Genomic DNA, 13,860 nt, shown 5'->3' with positions numbered 1-13,860 from the left:
GGAGGAACAGCTCCTGTTCAGTTTTCCCTTTCATGTGTTAAAAAAGGTCTTAGCCACTCTGGGTCTTTGGTTCTGGCAGCAGTAGCCTGCCAGAACTTACTAAGCCAATACAGAGGTCCGAACTGGCAGAGACTGACCAAGAGAGGGATCTTGGAGTCGTAGTAGATAACGCAATGAAAATGTCTAGACCAGGGGTGTCAAACATGCGGCCCGGGGGCCGGATCAGGCCCCCAGGGGCCTTCTATCAGTCCTGCAGTGGAACTGGCTGTCCTCTGCTTCTTCCAGTTCTGCCGCTGCTGCGTCATCGTAGGTTTGCAGCTTACAGATACACACCTGAACAGCATACTCAAGATTGCAACAGCACAGACATTTTTATTCCTTTATTTCTTTATTTCGATTTATATCCCACCTTGCCTGACAAGCAGGCTCAAGGTGGCATACAATAATAATTTACAATAAAAACAGATAAAATTCAACAATAAAATATAAAGTGCAAATTACATACAAACAATAAAGTTCAGATGGCGATTGTTGTAGTTGGCCCCATAAGACTATCCCAAAGAAAGAACCAGTAATAGATGTTCAGTAGCTCGTTCAGTGGTGGCTCCTAATCGAAGGCCTGGTGGAAGAGCTCCATTTTACAGGCCCTGCGGAACTGTAAGAGGTCCCGCAGGGCCCTGGTGTCCTCCGGGAGCTTGTTCCAGCAGTGTGGAGCCACCACTGAGAAGGTCCAGGATCTGGTAATAGCCAGTCTGGCATCCTTGGGGCCAGGGACAGTCAGGCGATTTAAAGTCCCCAACCTCAGTGCTCTCTGGGGATGCAGTAATTTTGATGCAGTAATTCAGAGCAAGAGGTGTTAGTTATAAGACACTGTTAAATAAACAAAATATTGCAAGAATGCTAATGTTTGAAGCATGTAAATCCCTTTGTGTTTGTCTCCTTTATAAAGTTTATATCTCTGCTACCTGACATTACATTTTATGACACACATGGCCTGGCCCAACAAGGTCTCATTTATGTCAGATCTGGCCCTCATAACAAATGAGTTCAACACCCCTGGTCTAGACAGTGTGCAACTGCAATAAAAAAGGCCAACGCTATGCTGGGGATTATTAGGAAGGGAATTGAAAACTAATCAGCCAGTATCATAATGCCCCTGTATAAATCAATAGTGCGACCTCATTTGGAGTACTGTGTACAGTTCTGGTCACCACCCCTCAAAAAGGATATTATAGCATTGGAAAAAGGGCAGAAAAGGGCAACTAGAATGATAAAAGGGTTGGAGCACTTTCCCTATGAAGAAAGGTTAAAGCGCTTGGGGCTCTTTAGCCTGGAGAAACATGATCGAGGTTTATAAGGTTATGCATGGGATAGAGCAGGTAGAAAGAAGTACTTTTCTGCCTTTCTTACCATACAAGAACTCGTGGGCACTCAATGAAATTGCTGAGCAGTTGGGTTAGAACAGATACAAGGAAGTACTTCTTCACCTAAAGAGTGATTAGCACATGGAATTCACTGTGTGACAAAGTGTTGGACTAGATGGGCCATTGGCCTGATCCACCATTGGCTTCTCTTATGTTCTTATGTTCAGTGCTTTAAATAACCTTTTTAGTATAAATTAATTTGTATTTTTTTGTGTTAAACACAGCTGTATGTGAAAATGGTTGTCAGAATGGTGGTCGTTGCATTGGGCCCAACCGATGTGCATGTGTATATGGATTTACAGGGCCACAGTGTGAAAGAGGTAATAATTTATTTTTAGAAAGGAAAAATTAAATATATGTATTTGCACTGAATTAATGTATGGGAGGGATTTGTAACATCAATATTTCCATTATAACACCAGTACATAGACTACAGTGTTTTCCACACAGGGTCATACTTGTGTGATTTTCCTGTTACTGCTGTTGCTGCAGTAGTGCAACAACAGTGGAGTGTCTACATTACAGATTTCCCTTCATTTTCTCTGCCCCGGTCCTCTGCTAGAGGCCCTCCCTGCTTCTGAAATTATTTGGATTCACAAATTACAATATAAATTGACAATTGAATATTGTTATAACATTATAATGATATGTGCATCAGTTTCTCTGAATTTCCTGCTTTTATTAAAGACGTAAGTCTTCCTTGCATTACGGAGGTATGCCTTTCCCCTTATATCTCTGCAGTAAAAGGGAAGAGGGTTAGGTTTTTTTTAAAAAATGAGAGCAGAAAATTCAGCTAACCTGATACATGTATTGTTATAGTGTTATAACAATATTCAATTGATGATAAAAACAAAACAATAAAAGCCTTCCCTATGGTGGTGGGGCAAATGACTGCTGCAGGGATGGGGTAGGGGAAATGGCTGCCTGGAAAATTATAGGTTTCTTATCAGCCACACTGCAGCCATCCACACTTCGCTGTGATGATTCACAAAACTTCAGCAAAACAGGTTTTGGAAAGATTAGAGAAAAGCCAGGGATAACCTGAGAGATGCATGAATATATCTCAATGCTGTGGGGAAGTGGGACACCCCCATCAGCATTGAACCTGGGGCAAATGGCAAATAACCCATGTGGAAAAAAGGTCTACAAGTGTGCATACATGTTCTTCATACCTGATTGTTCACTCCAGTTGTAAATTTCAGAAAACTTTTAAGTGAAAAGCTAGTTGAAGAACAGACCTCAGTATTTCTGTAAAGTGATATTAAGGCTGTAAGTTTAACATACTAATTGTAGTTCAGATAACATTCAAGCACTGCTTCGTTCAATAAGTAGCGCATTTATGTTAACTGATGGACTTGGATCCTTAGGAGTTGGGTTTGTTTTAGGGTGAGTTTTAAGGAGAAAGCAGTAAATCATTTTCATGGTGCAAAGATGTTTATTATTTGGGATTTGAATGAACAGGCTCCTCATGTGTAACCACTTTTTTGCCTCCTGCGGTGCTGGGTATAATAGGTAGGATATCAACTTTACTGTCCTTTACTTGCTGCCAGGGGGGATAGTGTATGGGGTTTGCTAATGTGGAATGAAGAGAATTGTGCAGCTTGGAGTGGTGGCATGCAAGCCTTGTTCTGAATTCTGCACTCCCAGGCAAAATGAGACCTTCTGGACCCAGTAAATGAAGGGTGATATCCTGGCTCAGCATGGAGAGATCTGAATCCAGCTTCAAACGCCTGTCCTTTCCTGCTCTACCTTCAGGGTGGGTATGGGAAAGTGAGGACCACCAAAAGGGAGGAAGGGGGTTTGACTGTTTACTAAATGAAGTGACATGAAATATAATCCTAGTATGATGCCTAAAATACTGTGCCATGCCTGTAATAATCTTCTGCAAAAAAGTATTATTTTCTTCATGTAAGCAACAGAAATACTTTATTACTGGATTGTTTGTGAATGCTGATGTTTGCAAATGTAAAAACAATGAATAGAGCTAACTACTGTTCACTGATATGAGTAAGATACATTACAATGAAATCTGTGCAACAGAGTGTAGGTGGTGAATTTGTTCAATAGTAATTTGTAAGCTACATTTGGGTAGAATAAAGAGCTCTGTTTTGTGTTATTAAAAAGACAGTAGATGATAATCAGCACTTTTGGTTTGCTTGTTTTGTAACCTGATATTTTAGCAATAGTTCTTTGTAAACTAAAATTTTACAGCCAATATTTCTGTAGATTTCTATGGTAAATTTTGTTACCAATTCAAAGGCTAATAGTTACATTGTACTTTAAATGCAGAACTTTTTATAGTTCTGTAAATTAAGTTAATTCAATTAGATATTTTCTTTCTAATGTAGAACACATGTAGCTTTCCTCCCAAACTAAAAGCGTGACAGCTTGTTCAGCTATCTTGGTTTCTAGCAGACTAATTTCCGGGCTGAAGACAGGAGACTGAGCAGTAACTAATCACTGGCAGGATTACAGTATATTTAACTTGAAGGTTTGCTGCTGGGCTACAAGAAAATAGAACTTCTTTTGGACCCACCTGGCCATACTTTTCTGTTTACCCTTTTCTGTTCTTTTGTTGGAAATTCTTCCTGTGGTCGGTTCTGCTTCTTGGTTTTGAAGAGAGATAATAGAAGACTTTGGAACAAAGTGTCTCTGTATGAATGGTAGAATATACCTTTCTGCACAAGCTGAGATAAATCAACATGGGTAGCATTGTTTGTCTGTAGCAGCAGAAAAGAGCAAGAGCAGTCCCTGTCCCTTTCAAAGGATGGAACACAGAACTTTTAAAACTTATTGGAAGGGTTCTGTGGGAAAATCTTAAAAGTGAAATGGATGTGCAGATTGTGTAAACAAAGGCTCCTGGATTGTGGTGTAGATCTGGTGGAGGCTTAAAGTACTAATCTCTTCTGGCACATTTCCTGAGTGGAAGTTGGCAGAAAACTAGTATGCTTCTTGAAATATACACATGGTGGACCAAACTGTGACTCTTATGCCTTCCTGGGATTCATTTGAAATACATTATGTGGCTTTTATGATAAAGATCAAAAATAATTTAACAGCTATATTAGGCAATGGCAAAGCTGGAAAAGTAGAAACTGCAGGATCTAAACCTGCTTTCTGGATACAGGTCTGTTTCATTAATCCAGAGGAACTCAAGCAAAGAAACTAGATGTGCTTACAAGAGATCTCGCAGTTATTTTAAAAAATCCCTCTAATGTTATTTATTTTTATGCCACCTTTCCACCCAAATAAGTTCCCCAAGGTGGCAAACATTAAAACATTTGAACATTAAAGCAGGATTTGCAATAATATGTAAAACAAGTGGAGACCTGCAAGAAACTCGTGGGATAGTTATCCCATTCCTCACACCTTTGCTTCTTCCCCTTTCCCCCTACCTCTCTCACACTCTTTTGTTACTATCTCTCCTCCATGCATGTTACTTCCTCTCTCTTTCTGACTCGTCATCGTTCTCTTTCTTTTTCTGCCTCCCCACCACATCACTTTTTCTCTCTTTCTGCCCCCCATCTCACCACTCTCTCTTTCTGCTCCCATCACTCTCCCAGCCACCCACCTGCTTACTCTCCCCCTCAGGGCAGCAGTGGCAGAGCTCTGGGAATCACAATGGCTCTTCCAGCTACAGAGATAAATTCACCTTAGGGCTGCCAGTTTAAGGTTGGGAAATTCCCTTCCCCCTGCCCCTGCCTTTTACTGACAGAGCCAGTTAGAAGCCTCCCCCCCCCAATGTTCTAATCTCTCACAGTTGATGCCTGAAGTAAATCCCTGAGGAGGCCATTTCAAAAGGTTTTTGGGGGAATTCAACCCTCTCCAAGGTTTTGTTTTTTTAAAACTTTTTGGATTTTTCTGCAGACCCACCGAGTCCCCTGAGTCGGTAGGAAAACCTGCTGAAAGAGAGTGAGTCCTCTGTTGGCAGAATAAAGTGTCCACACGGAAAACAGACTTTGGGAATTAGTATATAGATAATTCAATAAAAACAAACTCATAAACACACAACTCCAAAACCAGGGAACAGGGCCAATAACAGTTATTGGGGGTACGGCAAACAAAACTGAAAAGTCTTCACCCACTGGCAGAAGCTACCGATAGAGACAGATGATATGGTATGCTGGCCCCAAGCGGTATAGGGCTTTAAAGGTCACTACCAGTGATCCTGGAAGCAATTCAGGATGGAATGAGACTGGAGTGATATGGCTCCAATGACCCACTGAAATCAGCAATCTGGCCACCAACTGGAAGCTACCAACTGTAGCTTCCAGACAGTCTTCAGAGCTCATTGCAGTAATCTAATCTGAATGTTACCAGGACATGCACCACAGTGGCAAGATCTTTCCTACCCAGAAATGTTTGTAGTTGGCTCATCAGCCAAAGCTGCTGAAAGGCACCTCTGGCCACAGCTGCTACCTGTTTATCCAAAAGGAGATCTCAAGTCCAGAAGCACCTCCAAGCTACAAACCTTTTCCTTCAGGAGTGGAAGCCCATCCAAAACAGGAGATAACCCATTTCATGGATCAGACCTTCCCCCCTGTGGCATCCTCGCTTATAGGGGAAATGGGTTTTACCTCTAAACACTCTCTGTGCATATAAACTTGGTAGTTTTCTGCTGCCACCAGGAATTAACAATTCCAATTCTCTCTCTTTTGTAGTATGACCTTGGGTCTGGGCACTTCAGAGGACTATGTGGCTCTGAGGAAGTACTGTACTGATTTCTGGGTTAAGTTTAAACAAAAATGATTTATCGTCACACAGGCTAGTCTCTTTGTTTTATTCACACAGAATAAGTTCACTCTTCAAACTTCACACACAGAATTCTTCATAACTCTGAGTCACACAGACTCTCTTCAAAACTCTTCCATACTTGTCTCTCTAATATTACAGAATCACTTCATAGACACATACACAGAATCCTCTCAGAACATCTCCTCCCACACTCTGTCATCAGCCAATCAAAATACACTTGTCTCCCTCTATCACTCTCCTTACAGTACTGCAGTCAAACTAAACATTTAAAGGAACACACACACACCAAAACTTGAAATCATCACACCCCCACCAATAGCATCTCAGTTTTGTTGGGATTAAGTTTCAGTTTGTTAGCCCTCATCCATTCCAAAACTGCCTCCAGGCATCTTTTCACATTTTCCACAGCCTCTTTTGAATCTTCTAGTAGTGGGACATAGAGCTGTCATCTGCATATTGGTGGTAACTCTGCCCAAAGCCCCAGATGACATCTCCCAGTGGCTCTGCTTAGATGATGAAAAACATGAGGGACAAGACATAGCCTTGGGGAACCCTGTAGGCCAGAGGCCACAAGGCTGAGCAGGAGTTCAACAGCACCACACTCTGAAATTTATCTTTGAAGCAGAATTGGAACCACTGTAGAACAGTGCCTCCCAGTCCCAATCCCAAAAGGCAATCCAGAAGTATTTCCCAGCACATGTCATTCACCAGTGTAACCAAGGACATTTTAGTCCCATAACCAGAGGTCTCACAACCAATGCTCCCTCTAACCTGTGGAGTCTTGTGAGCAAAAATTTTACTTTGTGAGCTACTGGCATTAAAGTTGTGAGCTAGCGATTTGGCTACTGCATAAATTAGTTTGCTCTGGAGCCATCCTTCCTGAGCTAAGAAAAAAATGTGTGAGCCAGAGGCTAAAAAACTGTGATCTAGCTCACACTTAACTCAGCTTAGAGGGAACACTGCTCACAACCTGCTTCATTCTGGAATCCCTGAAGTTGGCCAGCCAGCACTTGTTTAATCAACTTGCTCGAGAATGGTACTTCTGAGACCGGATGGTAGTTATGCAATTCTCATGGGTCCAGTATAGGTTTCTTTAGGAGAGGGCACACCACTACTCACTTCAAGTCATGAGTGAACACCCCCTCCTTCAGAAAGGCATTCACTGTCTCCAGACCTAGTATGCCAGCCCCACCCTGACTTATGAAAGCAGCCAGGAGGCAAGGGTGCAAAAGCAGGTGATACATCTCAGACTTTCAGGAATCCTGTCCAGATGTTCAGACTGGAGAAACTGAAAGTTATCTAACTCAACTGAACATATTGGCATCCTGGGACCATTTATTTACTTATTTATTATTTTATATTTATATCCCACCATGCCATCTTATTTTGTCACTACTAATGTAGATTCCAAAGCAGAATGGATTCAAGAAGATGCAAGAGATTTTACCTGCAAAGTGCTTAGTAAAATGGTCACAGAGGGCTGCAGAGCAGTCCATCTCTTCCTGTAGGTTGCAGCCCAATAGGCCCCTGACCACCTGGAAGAATTCCACAGCTCTACATTGTATGTATACAATGGTGGTAGAGAAATATTATTCCTTTGCCACCATCAGTACCGCATACTAGGCTTTAAAATGAGCTCTAGCCCATGCCTTGTTGGATTCATCCCGAGTCTTTCTCTGCTGTCACTCTAGCTATCTCCCCTGTCTTTTCATCATCCATGGCTGCTCAGTACACCATCATCATCAGAACCTTTATTAGGCATATGGTACAGACCCTAAGTAATCTAAACCCTCAGAAAACCAAGGGGCTGTCTAGGCTCTGAGTCTGCCTAGACCTGAGAGAGGGTGCCTAGATACAATTGTGTCAGTTGCCCAAGTAATTTCCTCATTTGAGAGGTCAACAAGAGTGTTGACCAACCATATCAACAAGAAAATATGCTAATGCTGTCTGAAAATTAATTGGATCCATAAGGCTTTGAGGGTGGATCATCTTCATTGATTCTCACTTCTGAGTAGTCTTGATATCCCTGTAAGTCTAAACCTCAGCAAGTGGTTATCTATTCATGCCAAGGGCACCATCTTCAATCCCCCCACCTTCAGATCACTTTCTTCCTGCACAGAGCAAAACAAACAAAAAGATCAAAAGTGTGGTCTGCACAGTGTCTGGGATTTGTTGTTACCTGAGATACAACCATGGTTATAGTGGAGATGGTGTAATCCTGTAAATATTTTGAGAAATACCAAGGATACAGAAAGAAAAAAGGAAACCTTGAAATTAATAGAAATAAATAAAATTAAATAAAATATTTACACTTTTCAAGGACATATTGTTTACAATGTATAATGCATATATAAAACACATTCAAAAATATTTTCTTTCTCAACCCCCTTTTCACAGTTTTTGATATAACATTTATAGTTATAGCTACCAAGACAGTAAAATCCTGAGTCACTTCCAACAAGGTAGTCTCAGTGTGGATGCTGAAGTCCCCTAAAACAACCAGCTTAGGAGTCCTCAACACCACCTCCAAGACCACTTCCACCAGCTGAGGCAAGGAAACAATTGAGCAGTGCGGTGGGTGGTTCAACAACAGAATTCCAATTCTATCTCACACTTCTGATTTAGTTTGAAACTTGTGCAGTGTTAAAGTTGTGCAGTATCACATTGTGGTCCTCCAGTATTTCAGTTACCATTCTTTAGATTTGACTACACCAATGCAGAGGATTTAAGAACTTTTGAGCACGCGCGCACACACAGACATATATTGTACCCCTACATTTTAAGAATTGGTACTGCCTGAGCCATACAAATACTGGAAAATTGAAAATTGACCCAGCTAATTATTCTGTCCCATTCAGCATTGTTCTGTTTTGCACACATATGCAAGATGGAAAGATTAACTGATAATGCTATACCTAGAGAAGAGAATAGTTTTGCAGGACCAATTGACATTCTCATTAAGAACAGCAGGGGACTGGGCAGTTGTATCTGACCAGACTCGCTGCTACTCACTGCACCTTTAATTCACTCTTTTTATTCATTTATCTTTTATTTTTATCAAAATATTTATACCCCACTTTTACTCAACTGACAATACGGTCAACACAAGAGGGAGCTGTAGCTGAAACACTTTTGGAAGCTATGAGAGGAAAATAAAAATCCTAAGATTCAGGTGACTCCTGTTTAACATTAACAGTTTATTTGTGTTCTCTTGCCTGTTACCTTGCAAACCACTGAGTGTGATTTAATAGCAATTTGTAGCTGTTTGGATAAGGTGGGCTGCTTAAAGGGCTGCTAGTGGCCTTCCCACTTCTTCCCCTTAAAAACCATTGAATGCAGCTGTTAAATCCGGCGCTTAACAATGAGTCGAAGAGTGATTTCAGCAAAACTCAGGTTTATTCAGCTCGATAATCAACTTCTCCAACACGGTACAACTCCTCATAGCCTGAACAGCTTGTCCATTTCAGCTGCTCGGTATTTAAACATTCCGGGCTAATGTAGCCACACCTACTATACAAGTTCCAACCTATCAGGTTGTTCGCATAATAGCCCAATCACAAACGTTCCCACCACAGACAGTTCAAATGTGATTGGACACAATACTTTCGGCGCGAATCCTAGCTGACGTCTGAAGCTTAGCATAGCTTCTCTATGGGATGATTCACACTTCATCCCCGTGCATTCAGGGCAGCATCTGAATACACTACAGCAGCTGATGTGGTACTGAAGGGCTTTGAAGCAGTACCAGTAGTCCTCTGGTGCTGCTGGTGGAAGCTGGTTACAAGATCCTATGTTCCACTTGGTCTCCGTAGCAGAGTATAGGAAACAGCTGAAAAGCCGGGAAATTTTAAAGTTAATTAATGGTACATTTCTGAAAATTATTTTTTATTTTAAATATCTATAAATCTACATTTCTCCCAACTAGAATTCAAGGTGTTTTAATAGCCTTTTTCTTTTGCAACATGCAAAATTTAGGAAATAAGTGGCAGAAGGGGTAAATAAGTTGTAGGAATCCTGTGAAGGTATTCCCAACCCTGTATTTTGAAGGCTCATTGAAAAGATATCATACATAATCCAACTTTTTTGTACTTGGGCTGAGGTAGCAAGATTGTACATGCTAGTACTCATAATCACCTGTCAGAGTGGTGATCACCCCATTGTTAGGTAGTCTATATGAGTCTTACTGGATCATGTTAAGGCCATGGCTGATGAGCTTGGAAGGAGAAGATACTGGCTTAAGCTATTCTGTCTATATCATTGTAAGGCTCAAACACATTGCTCTTCCTAGTTTCATCTCACTCCATAGCAAGTTTGGTCTGGGATGGCAGTTTTGCCTGGTGCTTTTTCACAGTTCTGGGCAACATGCACACTGTTTACACACTGTGGACACCTTTGTATCTTGTCCTCTGCAAGCATTATATCTGACAAGGATTAGGTCCACTCTATCCTTTCCCCAATTTGGGTGTTGATCCTAGTTTTATGCCACAGCAGTTGTGTCACCTAAATTAATTATGCTTGTTTGTGCTAGGAATGATCAGCTAGGACAATTGAAATAGTGAATGGAAAGTTGAAGGAGGCTCTCAGTAAAACAAAAACATCTGAAAATAATCAAATGTAATAATGAGAGAAAAATTTTCCAGTCTAAAATTCTAGCATGTACAAGTTGGGCATGTCTTGTTTTACGGGAAATACTTTCTCTTGTGCTGGAATTGTCTAAAAGCCTGAAAATTATGAATATGCCAAAATACTCAAATGTTATGGTGTATCCTGTGTGAAGCTAATATTTAATTCAAATGTCCTGTTATTACTGATTGATTGGTTTATGAAAAGAACACATGCATGTTTGATTTTAATAAGCATGCTTAAATTGTACTTCATTAACGGCATCTATTAAAATAACATCTCCAAATACTAGGAAAAAATCAGTATTTTTGCTTTTGGTATTGTTAATTTGCTTTAATTTTTGCAGGTCAGAAATTTGAGCACTACACACACACACCCTTCTCAAGGTTCTCCCTTTATTCCAGTAATCTTTCACCATTTCAATTTAAACTTTAATTGTTTAGCTTATGTTCCTTACTGACTATGCGCTTGTTAGAGCTGACCAGTTGTACAAAGCCTGTGCTGGAACGCTTGGGAGACAGGTTCAAATTCCTGTCCACTTCTGAAGCTTATTGCTCAGTCATTGAAGTCAATGGCTTTAGAAGGGTGTAACTCTGTTTAAAGTTGCACTGTTAGATTTTTAGATTAAGCCCACATTAAAATTAAGAAAGTAATTTGTTAAGTGTTTGGCTTTGTTGTAGTTGTACTTCTTCAAATGTTAGAATTCCAGGATTCCAAGAACATGCAACATCTGTAAATGAATATCAAGGGAAGTATTGCAGTATGCTGCAAGGGCCTGCTGTACAAAATAGAACCACTTACAATTCAGTTTATGAGAATATTCATTTTGAATTTAGCCAGACTTTCCAGATAGCAGTCCATATTTAATACACTCAGTTTCAGATTCCCAAATGGATTTCTGTACTGCTTCATAATTTTAGTATTTTATTTTTAAAACATGTATACTGCGTTTCCATCCAAATAGGGTCCCCAAGGCTGTGAACATTAAAGGATTTCAACATTAAAACATTTAAAGTAAAGTATGTATAAAAGAATTCACTAAAAACATATAAATACAAATAAATACATATAAATACAAATAAATACATATAAATACAAATGGTTTGTTTATACAATTTACAATTGTGTGTTTATACATAATAGCACACCTAATTGTCTTTTTCTTGGGGGAAGGGTGTTGAACCATTTATGTTACCTTTCCAACACAAGACATTAAAACAACAATTTAAGTTGCTAAAAGATAAAAGAAACAGATTCTAGGAATGCTTATCTAACTCAGTGGAATTTTCAAGGACAGCTCTGGATAAGCAAAATCATAGAACTCATAAGAACCATTTTGTGAAAGTTCTTCTGAGTTGCTTGTTATTTCTTGGCATGTGTAGAAGTTGTTTTCTCAGTGTGGAGCTTAGAGTTTAGCTTTATTTTAGCAAGACCTATAAAACTAGCTCTCCCTGGGCCATACCATGTATTTTGGTCTACCAAGTCTAAGGTAAAAGATGGATGTAGCTTAATAGCAGGGTCTCAGTCAATCACTCTCATCATTCCACAATTAAGAATACAATTGCCCACTATTTCCTTCACTATGTCCCCCCCAATTGAACCCAAACAAACGGTAACCACATAAACTAAACTTGTTATTCCTGTTTGGTGCTTGAATCTGTTAAACATCTTCATTATGCTGCATGCTAATTTACTGCTCACTCTCCACCTATCTGTATGGACTGGTAGTTTCCATTTTTTGGCTCCCTACCTTGGACAGAGCACTGTTGGTGCCAGCCCAGAAGGTGAGGAGCCTTGGGGTGACTCTCTATGGAGGTCCAGGTTGCCACAGTCGCCAGGTCTGCTTTTTGGCAGATCAGGCAGCTGGCTCCTACCTCTCCCCCCTAGACTTGGCTACAGTAACCCATGCATGATTACTGTCACTCTACACAGGCTTACCCTTGAGGCTGATCCGGAAACTCCAGCTGGTGCAAAATGTGGCGGCGTGCCTGCTGACTGGGACGTCTGTGTGGGTGCACATCCAGCTGGTGCTCTGCCAATTGCACTGGATACCAATTAAGTACTGGATCCGCTTCAAGGTGCTGGTGCTGACCTTTAAAGCCTTATGTGGCCTGGGACTGACATATCTATGGGACCGCCTCTCCGCATATGTGCCCTGAAGAGCCTTGTGCTCTGCAGATAGTCATCTGCTGATTGTCCCTGGCCTGAAAGATGCCTGCCTAGCCTCGACAAAATGGAGCTGCTCTGTCAGCCTTTGGCTGAGGCAGCATGCATCTACTAGCTGGCCTCCCTATTGCTGCTGCTGCATGAGATCATTATGGCCTCGCGCTGGACCATTTACTCCAGCTACAGGAATTGAATGAATATATTGCACTGCCCACTTCAAATGTTTTAAATATTTTAAATTGTTTTATTGTATTGCTTTATACTGTAATTTATTAACTGTTGACTTATTTTTAAGATTGTATTGTGTTGGTTGTTTTAAGCCACCCTGAGCCTGCTTCTGGGAATGGCGGGATATAAATCGAAATAATAAATAAATAAATAAATAGTATCTGAAGAAGTGTACGTGAACACAAAAGCTTATACCTTGAATAAAACTTTGTTGATCTTAAGGGTGCCACTGGACTCAAACTTTGTAAATCCCCTGTGTTTGTAGTATCAGGTGCATATAGGATATTTTGTTGCACTGCTAGTTCATGATAGAGATTTGATAGCAATTCTCATGAAAAACAAAATGTGCATAATATGTATGAATGTCAGTGATTAAAATTACTTTTTTAAAGCAGTCCCCATCATGTAGTTTACTCTTTTTTTTTGAAACCCCCGGAGGGAAAATTACTTTTTTAAAGCAGTCCCCATCATTTAGTTTCCTTTTTTTTTTTAAACCCCCGGAGGGGTATTATTATTTTTTCAATAAGACTACAAACTATAATGAAAAATATAGGAAGGGAAACTACAATTATGGAGAAAGGAAAGATATCCACACTAAGTAAAAACCCAAGAGTGGGAGACCCCCTTCATGTTAAGCTAAATATTAATATTAAAAGTGTTAGTA

General features: G+C 40.4%; 1 protein-coding gene across 1 annotated transcript in view; it reads left to right on the top strand.

The window, feature by feature from the left end:
- Positions 1–13,860, top strand: part of FBN2 (fibrillin 2) — a 255,889-nt gene that overhangs the window by 17,863 nt on the left and 224,166 nt on the right. The window contains exon 5 of the mRNA XM_015405784.1: positions 1,649–1,744. Within this exon, the coding sequence (XP_015261270.1) occupies positions 1,649–1,744 (96 nt within the window). The remainder of the gene's footprint in view (positions 1–1,648; positions 1,745–13,860) is intronic.

Source organism: Gekko japonicus, unplaced genomic scaffold (genome assembly GCF_001447785.1).
Source record: "Gekko japonicus isolate JY-2015 unplaced genomic scaffold, Gekko_japonicus_V1.1 scaffold126, whole genome shotgun sequence".
NCBI lineage: Eukaryota > Metazoa > Chordata > Lepidosauria > Squamata > Gekkonidae > Gekko > Gekko japonicus.
Note: the sequence above shows the minus strand (reverse complement) of the source record. Positions and strands in the feature narration are given on the sequence as shown.